This window comes from Anolis sagrei, chromosome 4 (genome assembly GCF_037176765.1).
Source record: "Anolis sagrei isolate rAnoSag1 chromosome 4, rAnoSag1.mat, whole genome shotgun sequence".
Lineage (NCBI taxonomy): Eukaryota > Metazoa > Chordata > Lepidosauria > Squamata > Dactyloidae > Anolis > Anolis sagrei.
The window spans coordinates 159,531,502-159,555,640 of record NC_090024.1 but is presented as its reverse complement, the minus strand read 5'-3'; the positions used below and the strand labels follow the sequence as shown (position 1 = coordinate 159,555,640).

Sequence of the window (24,139 nt, the reverse complement as noted above, 5' to 3'; positions counted from 1 at the left end):
ACTTGAATTTTCTGGCTCAGCTGTGAATTCTCAAAGTGTATCTCCTGAATCAATCACACCTGTGAGAATCTCAGACTGTCCCAATTCTTGTCTCATAGCTCTTCAAGGGTTCAACTATGTCCTGTGGAGCTGGAATTATAGATAGTTGCTGCCAGGAAAGCCAAAGCAGAATAATTTCACTTTAAATTGACTGCTGACAACGGTCTACTCTTTATCTTTGCTTAATTCTATCCTGTAGTTACTTGTTCCACTGATACAGCGGTTGAATGCAGTTTTTATGTGTTAGGGAGAGATATGTGGTAACTTAAGGCTACTCAGCAAGAGATGTAGCTAGATGTTGGGGACAATCACATTTGAAATAGGTTCCTACCAGGAGTTTGTGTCTAATTTGTGCACTACACTGTACTTGTTAGAGAGGCCTAGCTTATTATTTTCCCCTATTCCTCACCTCAACTGTTATTATGTACTGGTATTTTTAGCAGCCAGAATGATCCTGTCAGGCTACACAATACTTGACCCACTCGGCAGAAAGATAATATTGTGGATTTAATCATTTTACGTGTCACATAACATTATGGTGAAACATTGGACTATTAATACATTTACTATCCTATATTAAAATTTTCCTCAGACAGTCATGCATGTTGAACATAACTGTAATGTAAGATCTTGTGTTAATAGATTTTGAACATATCTATAGAGTAAGATCTTGTGTTAATAAGGCAGAAATGTTTTCCAACAATTGGGAAGAGGTGAAGATGTTATGACAGCAATAGCTTATATTAAGCATGGGCTACATTATAAATGAATAAAAAGGGCACATATAGTTTTCACCATGCTTCTGTCAACAATGCCATGTGAAGGCAGTCCCTGGAAAGCAAGACCATATAGAAACGCCATGTTAAAGCTATTACAACTTCTCAAATATGACCATTCACATACTCTGATTTAATTTTTACAAATAATAATAATAATAATAATAATAATAATAATAATCTTACATCACAAGTACCACCTGCCAGTAGTAAAAAAAAAAAAAAAACAAACCAATGGGATCATAAACCTGCAAAGGTAGTGGAAAATGAACATGTAAAAATACTGTGGGACTTTCAAATTCAAACTGACAAAGTTTTGGAACACAATCCTCCAGACATCATGATTGTGGAAAAGAAAAAAGTTTGGATTATTGATGTCTCCATACCGGGTGACAGCCGAATTGATGAAAAACAACAGGAAAAGCCAGCCGTTATCAAGACCTCAAAATCGAACTGCAAAGGCTCCGGCATAAACCAGTACAGGTGGTCCCAGTGGGCATTGGCACACTGGGTGTTGTGCCAAAAGATCTCAGCTGGCATTTGGAAACAATACACATTGACACAATCACGATCTGTCAGCTGAAAAAGGCCACCTTCCTTGGATCTCCACACATCATTCGAAAATGCATCACACAGTCCTAGACGTTTGGGGAGTGTTTGACTTTTGATTTTGTAATACAAAATTCAGCATATATATCTCATTTGCTGTGACATAGTGTGTTTTTGCGTTAATAATAATGATAACAACAACAACAAGAAGAAGATTAATTTGTTTATAGACTGCCCTATCTCCCTGAAGGGACTCAGGGCGGTTTACAACATGTATGGCAAATAAGAAGTATGATTTAAAAAACACAGCACACACATATGTTTCTGCTTTTTATAGTTGGTGTAACAGTGCTTCAGTTTTCCCAGCAATGCGGTTTTGAATAGAAAGATACGAAAGTTGTAGCTTTATGATACTGTTACAAGGGATTCACAATAAACCTGAGGCTTAAATCTGGCAATACCTTGCGGAGAAACTAGTTTTCTGCACAGGTCTGGGCCAGCAGTTTTGGAAGCAGATACGTTGGCCCAATTGAGGGAGTGCCTCTTTCTGTCTCTTCTTTCTGCCTTGTTTTTCCTTCAGGAAATACTTATTTTCCCCCTTTAAAAAAAGATTTGAGAGGTGTAATTTTAGAGCAGAAAAGTAGCAAGATGATTGTTTGAGTCTTTCTAGCCCTCTGCACAGAAGTCTGGGGCTTCATTTGGTTTGTTTGTTACAAATTATTTCCCAAGCTAATTTTAGCTTACAATAAGCCAGACTTGTTACAGATTTGTTGAAGCGTTACAGAGGTAAACAGGTAAAGTTTTATGTGTAAAACAAGGTAAAAACAAGTCAGAATGCTAAATGAATCCTTATTGTTCCTTGTCCTTCTCCACTCCTGAACAGAACATCAGATGTAACTCCATATAACACTGGACACTGGATAATATAGACAACAAAAAAAGAGTGAAATGTGTAATTTACCTCCTCTTGCATGTGGGAATCTATGGAAGAAAGCTTGAAGTGCCCTATTTGTTTCAAGGATAAGGAACAGAAGCTGACATTTATCTATGAAACATTGTCTTTATTATATGCTCAACAGAGGTAGTGGAATAAACCAGTATGCATGTTCTCTAATATTCAAGTGAGTCTACACTATCATATAATCCAGTTCAATGCAGTTTATCTCTCCCCGGATGCACCTCCCTGAGTCCCTCTGGGGAGAGAGGACAGGGTATAAATAAATTATTCTTATTCTTATTATTCTAAAACTGAATCCAATTTGGCAATGTAGATCCAACTTCTGTCTGGCAGTTTCAGATGAGCTGGGCCTATACTATAGAATTAATGCAGTTCGATTCCACTTTTACTACCTTGGTACAATGCTATGGGATCCTGGGATTTGTAGGTTGATTTATTTATTTATCGTATCAGGAGCAAACCAAACAGTTGTATTTTTAAAGAAAAACAAAAAAACCCCACAAAGTTTGCAAACTTGGCATTCTATTAAATGTCCTTTGACCAGTAGCTGGCCACTTGGAGTGCCTCTAGTGTTGTTATAAGAAGGTATTCCATGGTGCATGTGGCAGGGCTCAGGTTGCATTGTAATAGGTGGTCTGTGGTTTGCTCTTCTCCACACTCGTATGTTGTGGCTAAATCACTTTGTGTCCCCATTTCTTAAGGTTGGCTCTGCATCTCATGGTGCCAGACCACAGTCTGTTCAGCCCCTTCCAAGTCACCCAGTTTTCTGTGTGCCCAGGAGGGAATCTCTCATTTGGTATCAGTCATGGTTTGAGGTTCTGGGTTTCAGACTGCTATTTTTGGACTCTCGCTTGCAGAGGTGATCCAGCGAGTGTCTTTGTAGATCTTAGAAAGCTATTTCTTGATTTAAGTCGTTGGTGTGCTGGCTGATATCGGAACAGGGGATGGGCCGAAGATGTCAGATGATGCTAAACAGTGTAATTTCTCCAGTGGTGTAGAGTGCAAACACCCCATGATAATGCAGCATGTCTCATTAAGAGCCAAGTAGGTTGATGAGGCATCAGTACTCTTTGGCCGACAAGGATAAAGAACTGTAAAACTACATCTCCCATGATTCCATAGCATTCAGCCATGCAGTTAAAGTGGTGTTGAACTGTATTAATTTTACAGTATAGATGCAACCTGTATAGCAGGCACAGATGTGAGTGATATCAGCATGCTGTTTTAGCATTGAACCTCAAAGGACCCTTCCAGATAGGCCCTACATCCCAGGATCTGATCCTAGGTTTTCTGCTTTAAACTGGATTATATTATATGAGTCTGCATCTCCAGATAATCTGGGATAAACAGAAAATCTGGGATCAGATCCTGAAATAAGGATTGGTAATATGGACGATGAAACTGGATCGCGATTTTAGTTAGGAGATGCATTGGACTGTTATTGATGTGTTAATACTGTGTATTATGTTTTTATGGTTTTAAATTGTATACTGTTGATTGTTGTAAACCGCGTTGAGTCGCCAGTTAGGCTGAGAAATAGCAGTATACAAGTACAGTAAATAAATAAATAAATAAATAAATACAGGACCTGTCTGGAAGGGCCCTCAAAGTAAAATCACCCTTTAATAGTTGCATCTGTAGCCAGTGGAGGCTTCATATATTTCAATACTGTACATTTTCCATATCCATTTAAAACCAAACAGATTTAATTAGTATTGTGGCAGTCATTTATCAACTTTCTTGATAAAATATGGATTTCCTCTTGTGATTTAGCCAAGAAATGAGATTTTTTTTAAAAAAACTTTTCATTGAAATATGTTAGGTAACTATAATTTCATATCAGGCTATTTGTAGTTATGAATTTTGTTACTATTGTCTGTCTTTGCATTCGGTTCACAGATCATTCAAAGCTGGAACTAGTATTTTATGCTCAAAATGGAAAGAAATTGGCAGACAGAAAGGAAAAAAAATGGAGGAAAGAAAAATTCCAGTAACACCTTTAAGATTAATTGAGCTATTTTTACAAGAACTTTCCTAAATATCAATTTCTTCAAATGGAGTGCAGTACTACAGTAGTCGTAGACATTTATGCACAGTTGTGGGAGCAGCCTCAGATCATCAGACATTTAAACTGGTACAAGAATAATGGGATATGATTTGTTGAAGGCTTTCATGGCTGGAGTCACTGGGTTGTTGTAGGTTTCTTGGGCTGTATGACCATGTTCTAGAAGCATTCCCTCCTGACGTTTCTTCTGCATCTATGGCAGGCATCCTCAGAGGTTGTGTGGTCAGGATAGAATGCTTCTAGAACATGGCCATATAGCCCAGAAAACCTACAAAAACCCGGGATATGATTTGATTGAATGACTGCATTTGGAATCTGTTTCAGTTTCTTGACAGTCTTCAGGGATAGCTCAATGTAGAACACATTACAGTAGGCTAAATGACAATGCTTAAGGAGGAATCAAGAGGCAGTGTGGTTTGAGCATTGGACTCTGGAGACCAGGATTCAATTTTCTCCTTGGCTGTGGAAACCCACAGAATGACCTTGGGACGAGTCTCAGCTCCAGAAAACCTCATGATAGGGTTGTCTTAAGGTCACCATGAGTTGGAAACAACTTGAAGGCACAACAACAATACAAACCACTGGAGTTTCTGCTTTAGGCAAAGGAAAGATACAGAGAAGGAGAGAGAGTACAATTGATAGTTGAGTGTCTGATGATGCAAGTCATTCCTTTTACCTGGCCATTCTCAAAAAGAGACGGATAAAGGAATATTATCAGATTGTAAGCCTGCTGCTTTGTAAGCAATGCAGTTCACTGCAAACAGGTTATACAGGCAGTCTCCAAGTTATGTGTGTGTGTGTGTGTGTGTGAAGAGCGAATTGAGAAATTGCAAGTCTCTTCTGGTGTGAGAAAATTGGCCATCTGCAAGGGGACGCCCGGATGTTTTACCATCCTGTGGGAGGCTTCTCTCATGCTCCCACATGGGAAGCTGGGGCTGACAGATGGGAGCTCACTCCGCTGTCTGGATTCAAATTACTAACTTTTTGGTCAGCAGTTCAACTGGAACAAGGGTTTAACCCATTGCACCACCGGGGGCTCCAGTCCCCGAATTACAAACGTCTGGCTTACAAACTATGCATAGGACAAACATCTGACTTACAAATGACTCATAGTTAAGAATAGGAATGAGACAACAGGAAGTAAGATAATTCTACCCCTCAGAAGGGAAATTCACTCCTGGAAAAGTTATCATGGGGAAAAGGTGTCTCCACTGAAGCTTTACACAGGAATCCTTGTTTTTACTACAAGCCATTCCCCCCCCCCCCCCAAACTCCAGTTATAATAGGGATAGAGAGGGAGGTGAAATCTTATGAACAGGGGCACAGACAGCAAACCAAGCCCACTTACAAACAAATTCAACTTAAGAACATATTTACAGAATCTATCTTGTTCATTTATTCCTGGTACAACAGTTCCCCTGGCCAACAATTCTTCTATTTTATCTGGACTAAATGAATAAGTAATAGATAGATAACACATACACTACCATGGATTAATAAATACATGGCGTGTTTTATGAGTAAATATATCACGGCAAAAGTATTTTATTGTAGCTAAATAAATTATTTTAGTTGCATGGAAGTGAAAAATTTGTTTCATTGGACTGTCTGTAACAAAGGTTTTCTCCAAACACTTTCCTTCTCAGCAGCTAGTGCAAGAGCCTTACCAGGATGTAGATTTTGTTCGCAATAGGCTGGGAAAATAAGGGCAAAAGAAAAGTGAACGATTGAAATGGAAAAAATAGGGCCTCAGAGACTGAGTTGATGTGTGAATGTTTCAACAATAACACCTGATTTGAGTACTGGGCTCGTCAGGTAATTTTGGGACACAATGTCTTTCTCAGATGAAGCAGCAACCCCATTTACACACTTCCCCTGTTCTGTATCCTTCCCTTTTCTCTATCCACTTTATAAAATGGCCTCATCAAGCTTTTATTAAGTATACTTGACAGTTTTGAAATATAATGAGTTCAGAACCAGGTAACAAACCTGAATCAAAGTGAATGGTGTGTTTTCCAGGCTATATCACCATTTTCCAGAAGCATTCTCTCTTGGAATATGGCCATACAGCCCGGAAAACTCACAGCAACCCAGTGATTCTGGCCATGAAAGTCTTCGACAACACACTGAATCAAAGTCTTTGACTAATCATTCTGGCTCATATTTTCTGCCCTAAGGAGGCAAAAAGCGCTATTTCCTCCTCTTTCTCTCCCCTTGTTCCCTTTTTCTCCTCTTCTTTTTCTTCTTTTGTTCTGCACAATTGTGTTCCTTATTTACTCCAAAAAACCAAATCCCAATACTCTGAATGGTCTTATCTGTAAATATGTGCTGATAGCAATCCCTTTTTAGATTTTAAAGTGTGTACTGCAGTCATCTGGATGGATACCTGAATTGTGATGTGGCATTGCTTGAGATTATGCACACCAGGTCTCCTAGGAGTTTATGTATTTCTATTAATCTGTTTAAACAAATCCCAGGTTTTATATTGAAAGTGTTCTCAGATTTCAAGTTGTGCACTCTGCCTATGTAATACATACATTCCCAGTTTGTGTTATATTAACAGAGTTTCAGAGATGTGTAGCAGATTAAGTTGGTGCAATGTAATCGGAGAGATTGAATAAGAAAGATCAATGGAAAAAAAATCAAATATTATTATAGTGGGCTTAATTACAAAAAAAGGGGGGGATGGTAGTTTCTGTAAAAGGCAACTCTGGGGCCATCTAAACAACTATTGCACTGCATTTGTAACCTTGTAAGGTGCCATAAACTTTTTTTTTGGTTCATGATAACGTTTGAAATAAATGGTTATTACAAGAACAGCTGAAGTATTTCAGACTTTGAAGCCTATTTTTATGGTTTAGTCCAGTTATCATTTGTGTGTTCAGAGGCTGGCTGGGATATTCTACATTTTTGTTAGATGTTACAGATCAAGGGATGGAAGTTAATAAGGAAGAGAAGAAAGCATATCATAAGAATCGTCTGGTTTGTGTCTTAGCAGTTATTAGTGATATGCATTACAGTTGCCTAGTTGGATGTGGCCTTTCTCTGATTTTAATCCTATATAGATTTTGTAGCAGGATGAGGCACCTTAAAGCTCTATTAAGTGGGAAAAGGGTACCTGTCCTCTTTCAGTATCCAAACCTCAATGTTCAGCTCCCATGACAAGAGTTAAGGTTAGTGACAGGAACAGAAGTGTGTGGTCCTCCAAGTCTCCTCCTGCTCTCCACTGACGAGGCAATAGCTGTGTTGGGAAAGGACAGTTGTAGCTGAAAGTTGGGTTTTGAAAGCTGGGGAGAATAGGTACCTTCATCATACTTATTGGAACTTTATGGTAACTTGTCTTAATTGATGATCTTTTCAGGATTTAATTTACAGGAACTCGATCCCATATACAATTTGGTAGTTCTAGCATATGTCTAGTGAAATTAAATAAAATCTGAATAGGGTAGAATTCAGTCTATACCTGGTAGGTAGCATGTGGACACTAAAATATGTATGCTATACCTAATAATTCCTAAAAAGGTTTTTTATTATATATTACTCCGGTGATGCTATTAATTTTTTCCTATAAAGGTGAAAACTGAAAACATACTTTTTTGCACACATCTGTTGCTGGATCACAGAAGATAGCCATGAATGACGTTGCACAGAAGGCAGAGGTATGTATGAGATTTAAAGGAGGAAGTAATTATAATAAATTATAGTTTTACTCTATGATCCTAAAAATAAGTAGTATTAGATCTGTGATTCTCATGATGTAACATTGACATGTCTAGGGACGGTACACAATTGCTAGAGAAGGAAGATGCAATGATATTAGCTTTTGCCCAATCCATGGATAAACAGATCAATAGGTATCAATAATCATGACTTAATACCTTTTTTAGCAATCACATTTCCCTCCATAACTTGTAAACATGTGATACAGGTTCTTATGGGATTTTCATTACAACATGAGTTGTTTGGTTTCCAAAAAATATAGCTGTTTAGAATGTCAATGTCTACTATATGTAAAAGCATGCACATCCAAACTCTGGATGGCTTTCTAGTAGGAATTAATGATGTCTTTTAGGATTTCCGTTTGCTGTGGGTTAGTCAGCTTCCAAATGACATAACCATTTAAAGAGACAATGTCTGCTACACTCTATTTGAAAACTTGCATATTCACACACTATAGGTCACTACTAAATCATGCATATTGAAGTATGTGTAGAGATTGTCTTGAAAATCCAGCCATATGCAGCTCAATTATCCATTACAGATGTTTCTAGACTGATGTCTATCTTTATGCTGTAAACAAATGAGAACCAATTAAACTAGGACCAAAGTCCAGAACAATGCCATTAACTTGGATTTAAGTTGCTGTTGTTGATGACAATGATTATGATAACAAGAAAGAGAACATTTTGTATTGTGGTTTTGTTAAGTGGTAGAGTTGATTGCAAAATCTACATTTAATATTGTACATAGAAGGATCATACTGAATAATTACATGAGAGCAATTTCAGATTTTTAGTTAGTTATATCAAATGGGATAGAATTGTCCCCCAAAGATGTAAAAATAACATTTTAATTTTTCACTAAATTTAGTGAGAAAATACCAAATGAAAATTCTATGATGAAGAATCTATGGACTGATAGAAAGCTTGTGATTTTCTTCCTTTACATAGATGAAGAATCTAGGGACTGATAGAAAGCTTGTGATTTTCCTACAGGAATTGTCAAAATATACTTGATCCTATCTATTGATATGGGAATCAAGTAGGGATGGAAATAGACAAGCCCATGGACTGCATGTGATCCTCAAACCCCAGTTTTGGAATTCTCAAAAGCTTCCTGACATCCTCCTATTTTAAAAAATATGGCATTGGGTTGCTGTGAGTTTTCCGGGCTCTAGGGCCATGTTCCAAAAGCATTCTCTCCTGACATTTCACCCACATCTATGCCAGGCATCCTCAGAGGTTGTGAGGTCCTCTGTTGGAAACTCGGCAAACGGGGTTTATATATCTGTGGAATGTCCAGGGTGGGAGAAAGAACTCTTGTCTGCTGGAGGCAAGCGTGAATGTTGCAATTGGCCACCTTGATTAGCATTGAATAGCCTTGCAGCTTCAAGATCTGGCTGCTTCCTGCCTGGTAGAATCCTTTGTTGTTAGCTGGCCCTGATTGTTTCCTGTCTGGAATTCCCCTTGTTTTTTTAGTGTTGTTCTTTATATACTGTCCTGATTTTAGAGTTTTAAAAAATACTGATAGCCAGATTTTGTTCATTTTTGTTCTAAAATCAGAACAGTCACAACATTCACACTTGCCAATTGCAACATTCACACTTGCCTCAAACAGACAAGAATTCTTTCTCACATCCTGGCTATTCCATAATTATATAAACCCCACTTGCCTAGTTTCCAACAGAGAACATCACAACCTCTGAGGATGTCTTCCATTGATGTGGGTGAAACGTCGGGAGATAATACAGCACGGAAAACTCACAGCAACCCAGTGATTCTGGCCATAAAAGCTTTTGACAACACTTTTTTGTTTTGCATTATTTCATTCCACTCAAATGTGCAAAACTAAAGACAGTAGCTTACCTTTTTTCCAATAGTCTTAGATTCTCCTCAAAGTCTTTGGGGGAGTAGTTTTCAGCCAGAAATGGCAACCAGAAATGACATGACACCACTTTTAATGTGCCAGGATATGCCAGGGTGACTGGTTAATGGGACTAAGGAGTGAAAATTGGCTCCTGTTTCTATGCTCACTTGCCTACCCTGGGTTTAATAAATGGTAGTTCATTCAGAATCTGGACTTTGCAATTATAAAAATGACCAGAGGCATTCTTTTGAATTAGAAAAGTATTTGGATGGAATAATGGGATAAAAAACTCCTTTATTCCATTTATATCTCTGTTTCTATAATCTCACATTCTGTCTGATGCTCTATATAATTTCTCTGCTTCTACCATCTTTTCTCTGTCTTTTCCTTCTTTGCACCTTCACAAAGATTCTGCTTTCTTCATCTAAACCTGTCCAAAAGTCCTATGTGCCCAAACTTCGAAAGGGTGATGTAAAGGATAAATTTGAAGCCATGCAGAAAGCAAGGGAAGAAAGAAATGAAAGACGATCTAGAGAGGAAAAGCAAAGAAGAAAAGAACAATATGTTAGAGAGAAAGAATGGAACAGGCGAAAGCAGGAGGTCATTTCCTTTTGCAATTACTTGTTTCTCTTACTTTTTATTTTTTTAATGCTTTGACACTGGCATAGAATCATTTTTTCCCATTTAAAAAACTTTATAGCTTTGATTTCAAAGTCTGAAATGACAGTCAGCATTAATATCTTTGATTCATTATTTAGATGAAAGAACTGCTTGCTTCTGATGAAGAAGAAGACGTGTCCTCTAAAGCAGAAAAAGCTTACGTTCCAAAATTGACAGGTAAGAACGGAAACGGTCATGTTCATTGTTATGAAGGGTTTTGCCTCCATCGTTCATGCTTTGGTATTACTGGGCTCTGCATTTTAAGTCAATTAATGCAGAATGGTGCAGTTAGAACCATATCTTTGTGTTCTGGATTAACTCTTCTGCCTGCACACTGACTTTCAGGATCAATTTTGAGTACTAGGGATATGGCCCTAGTACAATTAATTATTTAATTCTTATGTTAGCGGGAAGGTAATGGCGCTCCATGCAGTCATGCTGGCCACGTGACCTTGGAGGTGTCTATGGATAATGCCGGCTCTTCAGCTTAGAAATGGAGATGAGTACCAACCCTCGGAGTTGGACACAACTGGACTTAATGTCAGGGGAAAACCTTTACCTTTAACCTATTTGGGACAATGAACTGTGCTTCCTAGTTTGGATGCACTGATTATTTCCCTTCTTTCACTGCAGTGCAAGATTAATACTTAATTGACAGTTTTCATTGTTTTAATAATGCCTTTGTTTTTTTAAGTACATTTTTGAAATATTATAAATCAGAGAATTGTGACCATCTATTGTTGTTGTTGTTGTTGTTGTTGTTATTGTTGGCTACTCACCACTTCTGGTATTAGCATTCATCGTTTAAAATAAAAACCAATGTTTAAAGAATGATAATTTCCTCCAGTGTTGCCAAGAAATCAGCGTCTGAAATTAAAACTGGAGTTTTCATTTTTACTTTTGCTGTTCATAGGAACTGTCAAAGGGAAGTTTGCTGAAATGGAAAAGCAGAGACAAGAAGAAGAACGAAAAAGAATGGAGGAGGAAAGGCAGAGAAGACTTGAACAGGACCTGATAGAGAAAAGAAAAATTCAGAGAGAATTAGCAAAGAAAGCACAAGCGGTATGCCTATAGGAATGTATAATTTCGAATTTAAAAAGAAACATAATGTATAAATGTACCATTAATACATGTGAAGCCTCATGCTGCATAAAAAAGGGAGGAACTCTGCAATCTACAGGTGGCATGCCAGGGCCACAGCATGGACACCACCAAAGGGAGCGTTTATCAATTTTAAGACTTTTTCCTTCCCTGAAATCCCATTAGAGCCTGAAATGGAATGTTGGCTATTTATTCTTAAAGTCTGTCCAGGGCTGGACCCTGTGAATAGTATTTCTCCACCACCACTATACAAGGAACCATCTGGTAATTTCCGATTTTGGTAAAATTGGTAGGTCTAGGTCAGTGGGAAATGGGTGGGTTTAACTGCTAGTACTGCTGCCCACTCTGTCGGTCTATGAAAAAAAATCCCATGTCAGTATTGCATTTATTAATAGAGCTCTGTATGTGTATGCAAGTATATAAGCCACTATCTGGTTATAGGAAACACATGGTCTGTTTGTCTACCTGTTGAGGAAGCTTGCAAATCTGTTCAGGACTGTAGTCTAAATTTTGAAAAAGTTATTTAATGGACCAAACTAGTTTAGAACTAGAGTTCAGCTACTTCAGTGTTTGGGCTAAAAGAGTAGATTCACTATCTCACCCCCCCCCCAAAACAAAAAAAACAAACAAACCCCAAAACAAAACAAAAACAAAAAACAAAACAAAACAAAAAACAAAAATGAAAATCCACACGCTCTTACTAAATCAGTGGTTCCCAACCTATTTTTGACCAGGGACCACTTTGACCAGGGATCACTCTCCAACATTAGTACCAAAAGAGTTCCGAATCAGTTTTTGGTCAACTTTAGATTTGGTTTGGTTATTTGGGGTGCTGATTCAGAGAATTGTATTGGATAGACCGCATCAGCTCTAGTTTCTGATACAGAACATATACCATTCAGTAGTCGCCATCTGCTCGCACACAGCAAACCATATTTAGTAATCTAGAGCTGATGTCATAGTAGTCGGGAGGGGAGAGGCAATGAGGATGTCAGCCTCTCCCTTCCTGACATCCTCATTTCCTCGACACTATAAGAGGGTTTTGCAAGACCAGTCGCTCTCATTGCCACATGGTTTCAAGGCAACGGTGTAGTAATGGTGAGGCCATGGACCATATTTTCATTCTTGCGGACCATTGGTTGGGAACCACTTCACTAAATAGAGGCTCTTACTAGAGCCCAAGGCAGGCGGAAGAACAATTTTATTGTGTCTCCTTCAATCCCTTGTCCGACCTTTCAGGGGGCATAGGGGGGAAATGGTTTAATAGATAATGTCTTCACCTTCCTAAATCTGGATAGTCACATGGGGAAAATTCCACTATGGATAATATGAATCCAAATGTTAGCTTCTTCATTGAATCATAGAAACTAATTGACTCTGGCTTCACTGCACCCAAACCCTTAGGCCAATATAATTTCTTATAGCTATTTATAAGTTCAACATAGTGTGATTCCATAGAGGGTGGCATCTGTATAGAATGCTAATATCAAGCATATGTTTGGGGTTGTTGTTTTTTGAGATCTTATTTCTGGCATTCTGCACCTAGTGCTTCCATTTTCTCCAGAAAAAGACAGGATTTTGTATTCAAGTATGGTTGCTTAAGTTATTTGATCAGATTGTGATGTTCCTGTACAAAACTGGAAATAAATTTGTGCTGCCAGTTGCAAGATTAAAGAGAGAACCATTAGTGCTTTCAATAATATGAACTGAAACTGGATGCTGAAAGAGTAAGAGGGTGTTTTCTAGCACTTGAAGAAACCAAATGAAAAACATAGAGATGAATTAATAAGAAACATGCTTTTTTGTTGGCTCAGAGATAGTAAAAAGTATAATGGTATACTATGGGATATTATAGGAGCCCCCGGTGGCGCAATGGGTTAAACTCTTGTGCCAGCAGAACTGAAGACTGACAGGTCAGAGGTTTGAATCCAGGGAGAGCGCAAATGAGCTCCCTCTGCCAGCTCCACCTCCTCATGTGGAGACATGAAAGAAGCTTCCCACAAGGATGATAAAACATCAAAACATCCAGGCGTCCCCTGGACAATGTCCTTGCAGATGGCCAATTCTGTCACACCAGAAGTGACTTGCAGTTTCTCAAGTCACTCCTGACATGTTAAAAGAAGGATATTATAACATTAAATTTGTTAGGGGCATCCAACGAGGAAACAAAACTCAAAAACCCCCCAACGAAACTTAACCAAAATTCCCATGCCCATAACACAACCCACAAGGTACAAACATATCTACTCAAAATGAAAAACAACACAACAACACACTCACAAAACGGCAAAACAACAAAACTCAAAAATCCCCCAACGAAACTTAACTAAAATCCCCGTGCCCATAACACAACCCACAAGGTACAAACATATCTACTCAAAATGAAAAACAACACAACAACACACTCACAAAACGGCAAAACAACAAAACTAAAAAATCCCCCAACGAAACTTAACCAAAATCCCCGTGCCCATAACACAACCCACAAGGTACAAACATACCTACTCAAAATGAAAAACAACACAACAACACACTCACAAAACGGCAAAACAACAAAACTAAAAAATCCCCCAACGAAACTTAACCAAAATCCCCGTGCCCATAACACAACCCACAAGGTACAAACATACCTACTCAAAATGAAAAACAACACAACACACTCACAAAACGGCAAAACGACAAAACTCAAAAATCCCCCAACGAAACTTAACTAAAATCCCCGTGCCCATAACATAACCCACAAGGTACAAACATACCTACTCAAAATGAAAAACAACACAGCAACACACTCACAAAACGGCAAAACAACAAAACTCAAAAATCCCCCAACGAAACTTAACCAAAATCCCCGTACCCATAACACAACCCACAAGGTATAAACATATCTACTCAAAATGAAAAACAACACAACAACACACTCACAAAACGGCAAAACAACAAAACTCAAAAATCCCCCAACGAAACTTAACCAAAATCCCCGTGCCCATAACACAACCCACAAGGTACAAACATATCTACTCAAAATGAAAAACAACACAACAACACACTCACAAAACGGCAAAACAACAAAACTCAAAAATCCCCCAACGAAACTTAACCAAAATCCCCGTGCCCATAACACAACCCACAAGGTACAAACATATCTACTAAAAATGAAAAACAACACAACAACACACTCACAAAACAGCAAAACAACAAAACTCAAAAATCCCCCAACGAAACTTAACCAAAATCCCCGTGCCCATAACACAACCCACAAGGTACAAACATATCTACTCAAAATGAAAAACAACACAGCAACACACTCACAAAACGGCAAAAGAACAAAACTCAAAAAAACCCCAACGAAACTTAACCAAAATTCCCATGCCCATAACACAACCCACAAGGTACAAACATATCTACTCAAAATGAAAAACAACACAACACACTCACAAAACGGCAAAACAACTGAGCATGCGCATTGGCGCCCAGCCGCAAGTTCCATCGCGCGCGCACATGGCCTTCCGGCCAACTTTCCCTCTGCGGAAACCATGCCCACTCCAAGCCCCGCCGCGCTGCTTCCCGCACACACACACCCCCTGCCGCACACACACACACGCAACCCCACGCTCCATCACTCCCCCCGCCGCCGCACACACACACGCAACCCCACGCTCCATCACTCCCCCCACCGCCGCACACACACGCAACCCCACTCCCCCCGCCGCCGCACACACACACGCAACCCCAGGCTCCATCACTCCCCCCGCCGCCGCACACACACACGCAACCCCACGCTCCATCACTCCCCTGCCCCAATCTTACCTCCTTTTACTTCAGGCCACCTCCAAACCCCACCCCTCCCCTTCCCGCCCTGTCAAAATCTAGGAAAGACAGGAAGGAAGGAAAGAAGGAAGAAAGAGAAAGGGAGGTAAAGAAAAAGGGGGAAGGAAGGAAAGTTAGAGGAAGAAGAAAAGGAAAGAAAAGGAAAGATGGAAGGAAAGAAAAGAGAGACAGCAGAAGAGAAAGAAAAAGGGGGAAGGAAGGAAAGAGATACAGAAAGAAGAGGAGAAGGAAAGATGGGAAGGAAGGAAGGAAGGAAGGAAGGAAGGGAGGAAGGAAGGAAGGAGGGAGGGAGGGAGGGAGGGAAAGAGGGAAAGAAGGAGAGAAAGAGGGAAGATTGGCCACAGCAACACGTGGCGGGTAAAGGTTGTTATTTCTATTATTATTATTATGCTATTGTTCCTATGAGACCCTTTTAGGGGGAATGGGAGAGGTGTCAGGTCCCAGAGGCAATGCATTGCATTATTGTTATTGTTATGATGGTGGTGAAATAAAAGGAAATAAAAAGTGAAAGAAGGAAGCAAACAGGGAGGGAAGAAAGGCAAAGGAAGAAAGGGGGAAGGAATGAAGGAAAGAGAGAAGGATGAAACCAAGTAGTGAAAGAAGGAAAGAAAGAAAGAGGTAGAGAAGGAAGAAAGGAGAGAAAGGGGGAGGAAAAGGGGGAAGGAATAGGTAGGGACCTCTCTTTCATAATAGTCCAGATATCTACCTCAACTTTGATAAGTTTTACTATAGGCCACAGCAACGCGTGGCAGGGCACAGCTAGTATATATATATATATGGAGTTCCTTTAAAAGATCTGGAAAACTTAAAAGAATTCTAATGCCTTGAAACTGATAGTCTTTAGTTTGTTTCTGAGGTTTCGTATTAGGGTTACGGTTAAGGTTAGGGTGGGATTAAAGGAAGCCAAGTGATTGAGATGACTCTGACCTAATGCTAATTGCATAATATTTATGTAATTTGTAAATAGGTCAGTTATGTGATGTGATGACTGTTTTCTTATGGAGATATCTAGTACATGATTAGATATTAAGTACTATTAGATGCCAAGGCATCCCTTATAAGAACTCTTGCTAGCATTGAGGTAGATTGCCCATATTGGCCTTCTTGATCAACAGTAAGGCCCTCAGCTCTTTGGGTCACTTATATACATAGGCTAACTAGCATGTGTGTAAGCTTCTTATCCATTTCACTTTGTGGTGCTTTTTTTGCATATTAGGATCTCCTCATGGAGACCATTGAAAGCTGATAGAGTGGTCTCGGTATGGCTGTATGCAGCTTTAGCAGTTGTGCAACTGCTAGATTAAGAATACTGCATACAATGAGGGAGACATCCTTATCTGAATTAAGTACTGTGTGTACCGCAAGAAATACTATCATTGATATTTTGCAATGGCTTTTTGGTACCCTTGAATTTGGCTATAACTCTTTGAGTGGAAGGTTGTACATTTGTCTTCTTGGAATTTGCTTGTTTAAAAATATAACAGCATGCATATTTTTGTGGAATAAACTGTAATTGCCAGAATTTCCCTAGAGTAATATTAGTATTGTCATAATGTGAAGTACATAGCTAATAATTGCGTAAATGGGCAGTTAGCTGACTGTGGTAAATAATTAAATCCCAGTGTGTTTCATTGAATTAGAGAGCTTTATGAGAATGGCTTTACACCCTATTTTGTACTTGGGGTGTAAAGCCATGCTTGGGTAGAATCCTCCTAGATGTGAGGGAAGGGACTTGTATGTGAGATGTGTGTATGATGCCTCAATAATGAGGAAACAGAAACATGTTAGTGTTGTTAAGGGTTGTACACCACGGTTTATGTTCCTTACAGTTTCGTGTCCATATTGCGCATACACATGCACTAAACAGGAAGAAGCACATGAAATATGGAGAAGTAAACAAACCTGGGCTGTACTATGATTGTATGAACATTGAATATCTATGACTACAGGATCCAGCCCTTCCTTTTCGGGACACAAAACTGAGAGGGGGAATACGAAGGATACCATGCTTTCCAATATAAAATCATTCCGTTTACTCATTATCAAGCCTGCACAATTTGTGGTTTACTATTACAGTCCAGCCTGCCCAAGATTATCAAAACAGGGTCTCAACAATAAACTGGTGTGTTAAAAAAATAGGTCTATAAATTTCAGAATTTTGGTTGAATAAATCTACATTGGATTAGGAGAATGCAGAGCATGGAAAGGTTATATTTTGGACTACAATTCCTAGCACACCCTAACTAGCAGTATTCCACAGAAGTATTTTTTGTAAGTTCTCATTGGCATGAGTCAAACGCAAAGTCCACAGGCCGAATTTGGCACGCCATGTCGTTTTATGTGGTCCGTGAGGCCTTTAACGCCAGGGCAAAACAGTTATATTATACAGTCTTACAGTTACAAACAGTGCTTTGAAGGCAACCAAAAGGTTGATGTGGCCTTCAGTGAAAATGAGTTGGACACCCTACTCTAGAGTTTGACTTGGTAGGTCATAAACTGTTCCATTGTGTTGATTGGAGGTTTTGTTGTGCACCTCAAAATAATTTCCACCTTTTGATGAATCTAAGGTCTTGTGGTATCCTGTGCTGACTAGAGGTAAGGCATGCTAAATTCTGGGTTTTTCATGGAGCTGAGGGGTGTTACATGAAGTAAAATGTCTGACCAGGAGTCACAGATTAACATGTGTACAGTGGGAGTTGAACAGTGCCATATTTATACCTTTTAATGTCACATTTTGATTTATAATCACACATCCAATTGCACAATATATTCATTTGATGAAAAAGAACCAAAATAACACTGTTGTATACAATTCTTATTTAATAGATTGATGAACAGTTAAACAATTCGGGAACTGAATCGGCATCGGAGGTAATAATCAGACTTCTTTACACTGAAACATTCACCTTTATATAACTCATGGTTATTACTGTGTAGAAATAGCTGTGTTTAAAGTGCTCTGTGAGTGTTGGATAACAGTTTTGGGAAGACAGACAATCGGACTGGACAGCAGATTATTTTCAGATTGATCATTATCTCGTGTACTTACGGTAATTGTAATCTCAGAATTACTGTTCATTTTTTATGGTGTCTTGACTATTTCCTAGTTTGTAGTGACTGTTGATGACATTTACATTTGCATAGTCAGTCAGTTACTATACTTCATCCTTTGCTTGCTGGAAGAAAAGAGGTGTGTCTCAGATATTGAACTTCTGTGGAAATTTGAGATGAATTTTGAAATGCCATCTGCTGGTTGAACTTGGAACAGTTCGCTTCTTAGAATCAATTTACCAATGATTTAGGTTGATGAGTGCTGTTATTGGATAGATCAGTGGTTCTCAACCTGAGGGTCCCTGGGTGTTTTGGCTTACAACTCTGAGAAATCCCAGTCAGTTTACCAGCTGTTAAGATTTCTGGGAGTTGAAGGCCAAAACATCTGGGAACCCACAGGTTGAGAACCACTGTGATAGATGGAATTATGTAGCTCCAAGGAAAATGTTATGGGCTGATAGCAACCAAAGCCCTATTCCATTTATTGCCTGCACTGACGTGATGCACTGATGTGATGCCATTACTATCACATTGTAAATGGATATCTATGTCAGTGCATCAAGTGAATCATACCTATTTATAGTAACAGGATTAACATTTCACCTTACATTTATGATTTGAAACTTTTCTCATTTTTAAACATTCAATTACTCTCCTACAAATTGCTTAATACAGATAAATTAAAAGAAAGTTTTAACCGGCACACAACTAAAATGTGTTTTGCTGAATGATTTAGAACTCATGAAAATGTCTTAAGCACATTCAGACTCGTATGGTTGACTAAGCCCTCTTTCTAAGGTCTCCAGAGCTTCTCATATTAAAATTATTTGTAGAATTGTTTAAAGCAGGAGTTCTCAAAGTTTTCAGTGCTGGAGCCCCTTTTAAAGCAAACATTTTTATGGAAACCCAAGAAATGTTTATATATTATATACTCTCTCTGTGTGTGTGTGTGTGTGTGTGTGTGTGTGTGTGTAAAAGGCATGGGCAAACCATGAGTGGCTCAATGGGTGCCTTGTGCCAGCAGGACTGCTGACAGGTTGGTGGTTTGAATCCAGGGAGTGGGGTGAGCTCCTGTCTGTCTGCTCCAGCTTCTCATGCAGGGACATGAGGGAAGCCTCCCACAGGATGGTAAAACATCTGGATGTCCCATGGGTGACGTCTTGCAGACAGCCAATTATTTCACACTAGAAACAACTTGCAATTTCTCCAGTCGCTTCTGACACAAAAAAATAGGGGCAACCCCAGGAGCCATCTAGTCCATGCAGGAAAAGCATAATCAGAGCACCTCCAACAGATGGCCACCCAGCTTTTGTAATAGTAGTAGTAGTAGCAGCAGTAGTAGAAACAGGCTAACTAGCAAGTTTAAAGTACCTTACTGTGATTTAATGCAGACATCTTTAAACTGGGTGGCCCTCAAACTGTTTAGGCCTCCAACTCACAGAAGCCCAAACGAGCTTGTTCAATTGTCAGGAATTCTGGGAGTTGAAGGCCCAAACAGCTGGAGGGCTGCAGTTTGAGGATGCCTGATTTAATGCCTGCCGCTTGAGTTCTTTTTGCTGGTAGTCATCCAGATGGCAGCTCTTTCCTGGAGTAAACCCTTACACGGTGGTTAAAGTGCGCTCAATTAGATGCAAGGACTTGCTGTAAGGCTTTACTGTGTGATTTAAGTAGTTTTTCCATAGCTTCAGTATGTGAGGAAGGGAATAGCTTAAGGAAAGAGCAGACATTTGGCAAAAAGGAAGATGACACTGGGAACAGTATCTTAACTGGATCTCCAAGGAGCTGTGAGAATCATTGTCTCTTTCTGAGCAACAGTGTTTTACAGACCACTGATTTTTAAAGCATTTAGTAACTGAGTGGTGTTGCCATATTGCAATATAATGCTTCATTTGGACCACATAAATGAAAGTAGAGTATGACTGCTCTTCTCATAAAATATTATCTAATTATTGATTTTTATATTATTTTTAAAACAGACTTAAAATAAATAGTATTTCTTTTATACCCGTTGAACATTTCTCAGTAATGTGATTACTACATCAAATCTAATGTATTGAAATGTCTCCAAATCAATTCAGACCAGCATTTGGAAGACATAATAAACTTACATTTCAGATTAATATGATTCCCACTAGTTTTAATACCTGGTAACCGGTCTCTTTCTTGGAAATCAGACACTTTAGTTCTTTATGGGTTTAATTTTTCCTGGGATGAACTGAACTGAATGTTTGAATACAAGAAGGAGGATGTAGAAGGAGGAGGCTCCTTCTATGGAGGCTTTTAAACAGAGGCTGGATGGCCATCTGTTGGGGGTGCTTTGAAAGCGATTGTCCTGCTTCTTAGCAGGAGGTTGGACTGGATGAACCATGAGGTCTCTTCCAATTCTATGCTTCTATGATTACTGGAGTTAATATTGTAAATGGTGTTGTTTTGTGTTAAAGAGAACCTTTTTCAAGTATCTCATGCTTTAGGGCAGTATTAACTGATGGCTTTCTTTCTGAAAAGGCAAGGGATGTTTTAGATTTGTTCAGTATTCAAAGTTGTATAAACATATGAAATGTAAGACCAGACTGATCTAACAATGAGTCTCCAGCTGGTATCTCACCTCTGTCATGATGTTATTGGGAGGAGTAAGTGAAGGGACTGTCTTCCAACCTTTCTATTCACAATATAGGAGCAATACTGTCCTGCCTTGCGGGGTGGTTGTAAAAACCACACAGCTTTATCTACACTGAGTAAAACCTGAATGTTTCATGAACAGGGTTCTTCTCATGAGACACTATTCTAGAAAAAGGGAGAATGTGATTTTTATTCATTTGTCTTCTTCCACCAAACTCTTTTTCTACAGACCACAGGGGAAGGAGAAACAAAAATGTCCATTCTTTCTCTAGCGGGAGTGTCTGTTGGATCAAAATCTCTTCTGTATATAGAAAGAGTTCTTCTGTTCACTCAAATATATGTATTTAAATCATTCATGATTCTATTCTTCAATGCAAATGCAACTCATGTTTAAGTGTTCTTACTAATGTTCGTCAGACTCTGTATTCCTCTTCCTCCTGTATCCTATTTACAATCTAGAGATCAGCTGACCATTGGAAAACGATTTAGGTCCACTGTGCCACAGACTGATCTACCCACTGTAGGAAAATGAACATTTTGGTGTAATTGTAACTATTCACAGGCAGTAGTAGCTGTGCAGTCCAGATGTTCATGGCGACATTTGTTTTTGACAACAGGAAGGTGATGATTCTTTGCTAGTGACAGTAGTTCCTGTAAAACCTAGCAAAACACCTGGCAAGATGAAAATAAGTTTTGAGGACCTAGAGAGAGAAAGAGAAGAACAAGAAAGACGAAAACATGAAGAAGAAAAGCGTTTGAGATATGAGCAGGAAAAGCAGGCTCTCAGGGAAGTCAAATATTTTTCACCAGATGCGGTAAGCAAAATGGGGAAAACACCCCTTGCATGGTGATCATAAGCATGTTTGCTTGATAGTAAGCTCTAGTGTTTACAAAGTAACTCACTTCCAGGTAAGTGGGCTTAAGATTTCAGGGAAAGGTGAGATGTTAAGTGCATAGGTTACTGTCAAGATGGTTTACATCTAAGTAATAAGCTTTCTGAATAGGATGAAGATGAAGAACCTGATGATGAAGGAAAAGATTCTCCATCTCCCAGTAAAGTGAAATTAACATTTGAAGAACTGGAAAGACAAAGACAAGAAAACCAGAAGAGGCAAGCAGAAGAGGAGGCAAGGCTACGTTTGGAAGAAGAAAAGCGTGCCTTTGAGGAAGCAAGGCAGCAAATGGTAAGTTTATAAGTGTATGTTCCAGTATACAAGGAAAATCTCATTTCCTTGTCTGTATGAAGCACACAAAAGATTAATCGTCTTACTGCATTTGTAATGATAACACACTTAAATCGCCTAAGAGCACCAAAGAAAGTTTATGCAGTCCATGACCTGCAGTAGCATTTGTTTTTCAGACCTCCAAAAACAAAAATATAACTTAACGCATTTACTAATTATTCCTATATTTATTTATTATGTTTATTTATATCCTGCTTTTTCTCTCCATATGGAGATTCAAAGTGGCTCACAACTAAAAACATTTCAATACAACTTAAAATATACAAATATACAAATATTAAAACAGTATTAAACAACATTAGTATTAAAACAATCCAGGTTTAAACTATAAAGTCGTATAAGATCACATCACAAAATTACAGCAGCCCTTGATGATCTCAAACACCTTCGTCTTTAAAAGTCTGCCTGAATAAAAAGGTTTTAGCTTTCCGCCAGAAGGATAGCTCTTTCCTTATGGCCTTCCACTTTGCCAAACATTGTCTTTTCCACCAAGTCATGTTATTCATGATGTATCCTCTATTTAGTCATCTTCATGTTAATCCAAATTAATTTTCAAATTTGTTTTCCCCAAAAGGTAAATGATGAAGATGATAGTGAAAGTGAAAATTCTGCCAAGGAATTCCATCCTGCAAAACTGATACTTACCTTTGAGGAATTAGAAAGGCAGAGGCAAGAAGAAGAAAAAAGGAGGACAGAAGAGGAAGCCAGAAGGCGCATAGAAGAGGAGAAAAAGGCATTTGCTGAAGCCAGAAAAAATATGGTAGTGTAATTACTCTGATGTCTGGTTTTTTTACATCCCTGGATCAGGCTATATATCAAGGATAAATGAACTATAGCTCCCAGCAGCACACTATAACAACCAGTGATGAGCAATGCCATGAGCTGCAGCTCAGCAACATTGGAAAGGTTATTCTGAAAGGTTCTACTCCAGGTCTCAGCGGTGGCCAGGGGAACCTTTGCATGGTTAAAACTTGTGCACCAGCTGCGCCCGTATCTTGGGAGGTCTGACTTGGTCCATGCTCTGGTTACATCCCGAATAGACTACTGCAACACACTCTACATGGGGTTGCCTCTGAAGACTGCTCAGAAGCTTCAGTTAGTCCAGTGCTCAGCAGCCAGGTTGCTCACAGGAGCAGGGTACAGGGAGCGTACAACTCCCTTGCTACGTCAGCTCCACTGGCTGCCAATTAGCTTCCAGGCTTGATTCAAAGTGCTGATGTGAACCTATAAAGCCCTAAAGGGCTCCAGCCCAGTTTACCTGTCAACAAACCATCTAGGATCTTAAGATAATCCAGGGAGGCCCTGCTCTCTGTCCCATTGCCATTGCAGTTGTGTCTGGTGGGGACGAGAAACAGGGCCTTCTTAGTGGTGGCCCCTTGGCTGTGGAACTCTCTCCCTAGCGAAATTAGATCCGCCCCCTCCCTTCTGACCTTCTAGAAGAAACTTAAATTCTGATTATGGGATCAAGCATTCACAGAATAGTTTGTTTTACTGGGGAAAACAAGATTTTATTGGAACGTACTTGGACTGATTTGGATGACAATTTCAATATGGCAATTTTAATCTAACGTATATTTTAACTATTTTAATGTATATGGATGTATTTATTATGTGGTTTTTCTATGTTGCCATTGAATTATTGCCTGCTTGGAAGCCATTCTGA

The 24,139-nt window shown here is 39.1% G+C and overlaps 1 protein-coding gene across 5 annotated transcripts in view; it reads left to right on the top strand.

Annotated features, from left to right (window-relative positions):
* Window positions 1-24,139, top strand: part of NEXN (nexilin F-actin binding protein) — a 53,592-nt gene that overhangs the window by 21,829 nt on the left and 7,624 nt on the right. For 2 of the 5 annotated variants that reach the window (XM_060773775.2, XM_060773774.2), the window contains exons 2-9: window positions 7,961-8,046; window positions 10,382-10,573; window positions 10,732-10,810; window positions 11,547-11,695; window positions 18,389-18,433; window positions 21,850-22,047; window positions 22,237-22,416; window positions 23,051-23,236. In XM_060773775.2, coding sequence (XP_060629758.1) covers window positions 8,020-8,046; window positions 10,382-10,573; window positions 10,732-10,810; window positions 11,547-11,695; window positions 18,389-18,433; window positions 21,850-22,047; window positions 22,237-22,416; window positions 23,051-23,236 — 1,056 coding nt within the window. In that variant the 5' untranslated portion in view covers window positions 7,961-8,019. The remainder of the gene's footprint in view (window positions 1-7,960; window positions 8,047-10,381; window positions 10,574-10,731; window positions 10,811-11,546; window positions 11,696-18,388; window positions 18,434-21,849; window positions 22,048-22,236; window positions 22,417-23,050; window positions 23,237-24,139) is intronic. The other 3 variants (XM_060773776.2, XM_060773778.2, XM_060773777.2) reach the window with 3 other exon arrangements.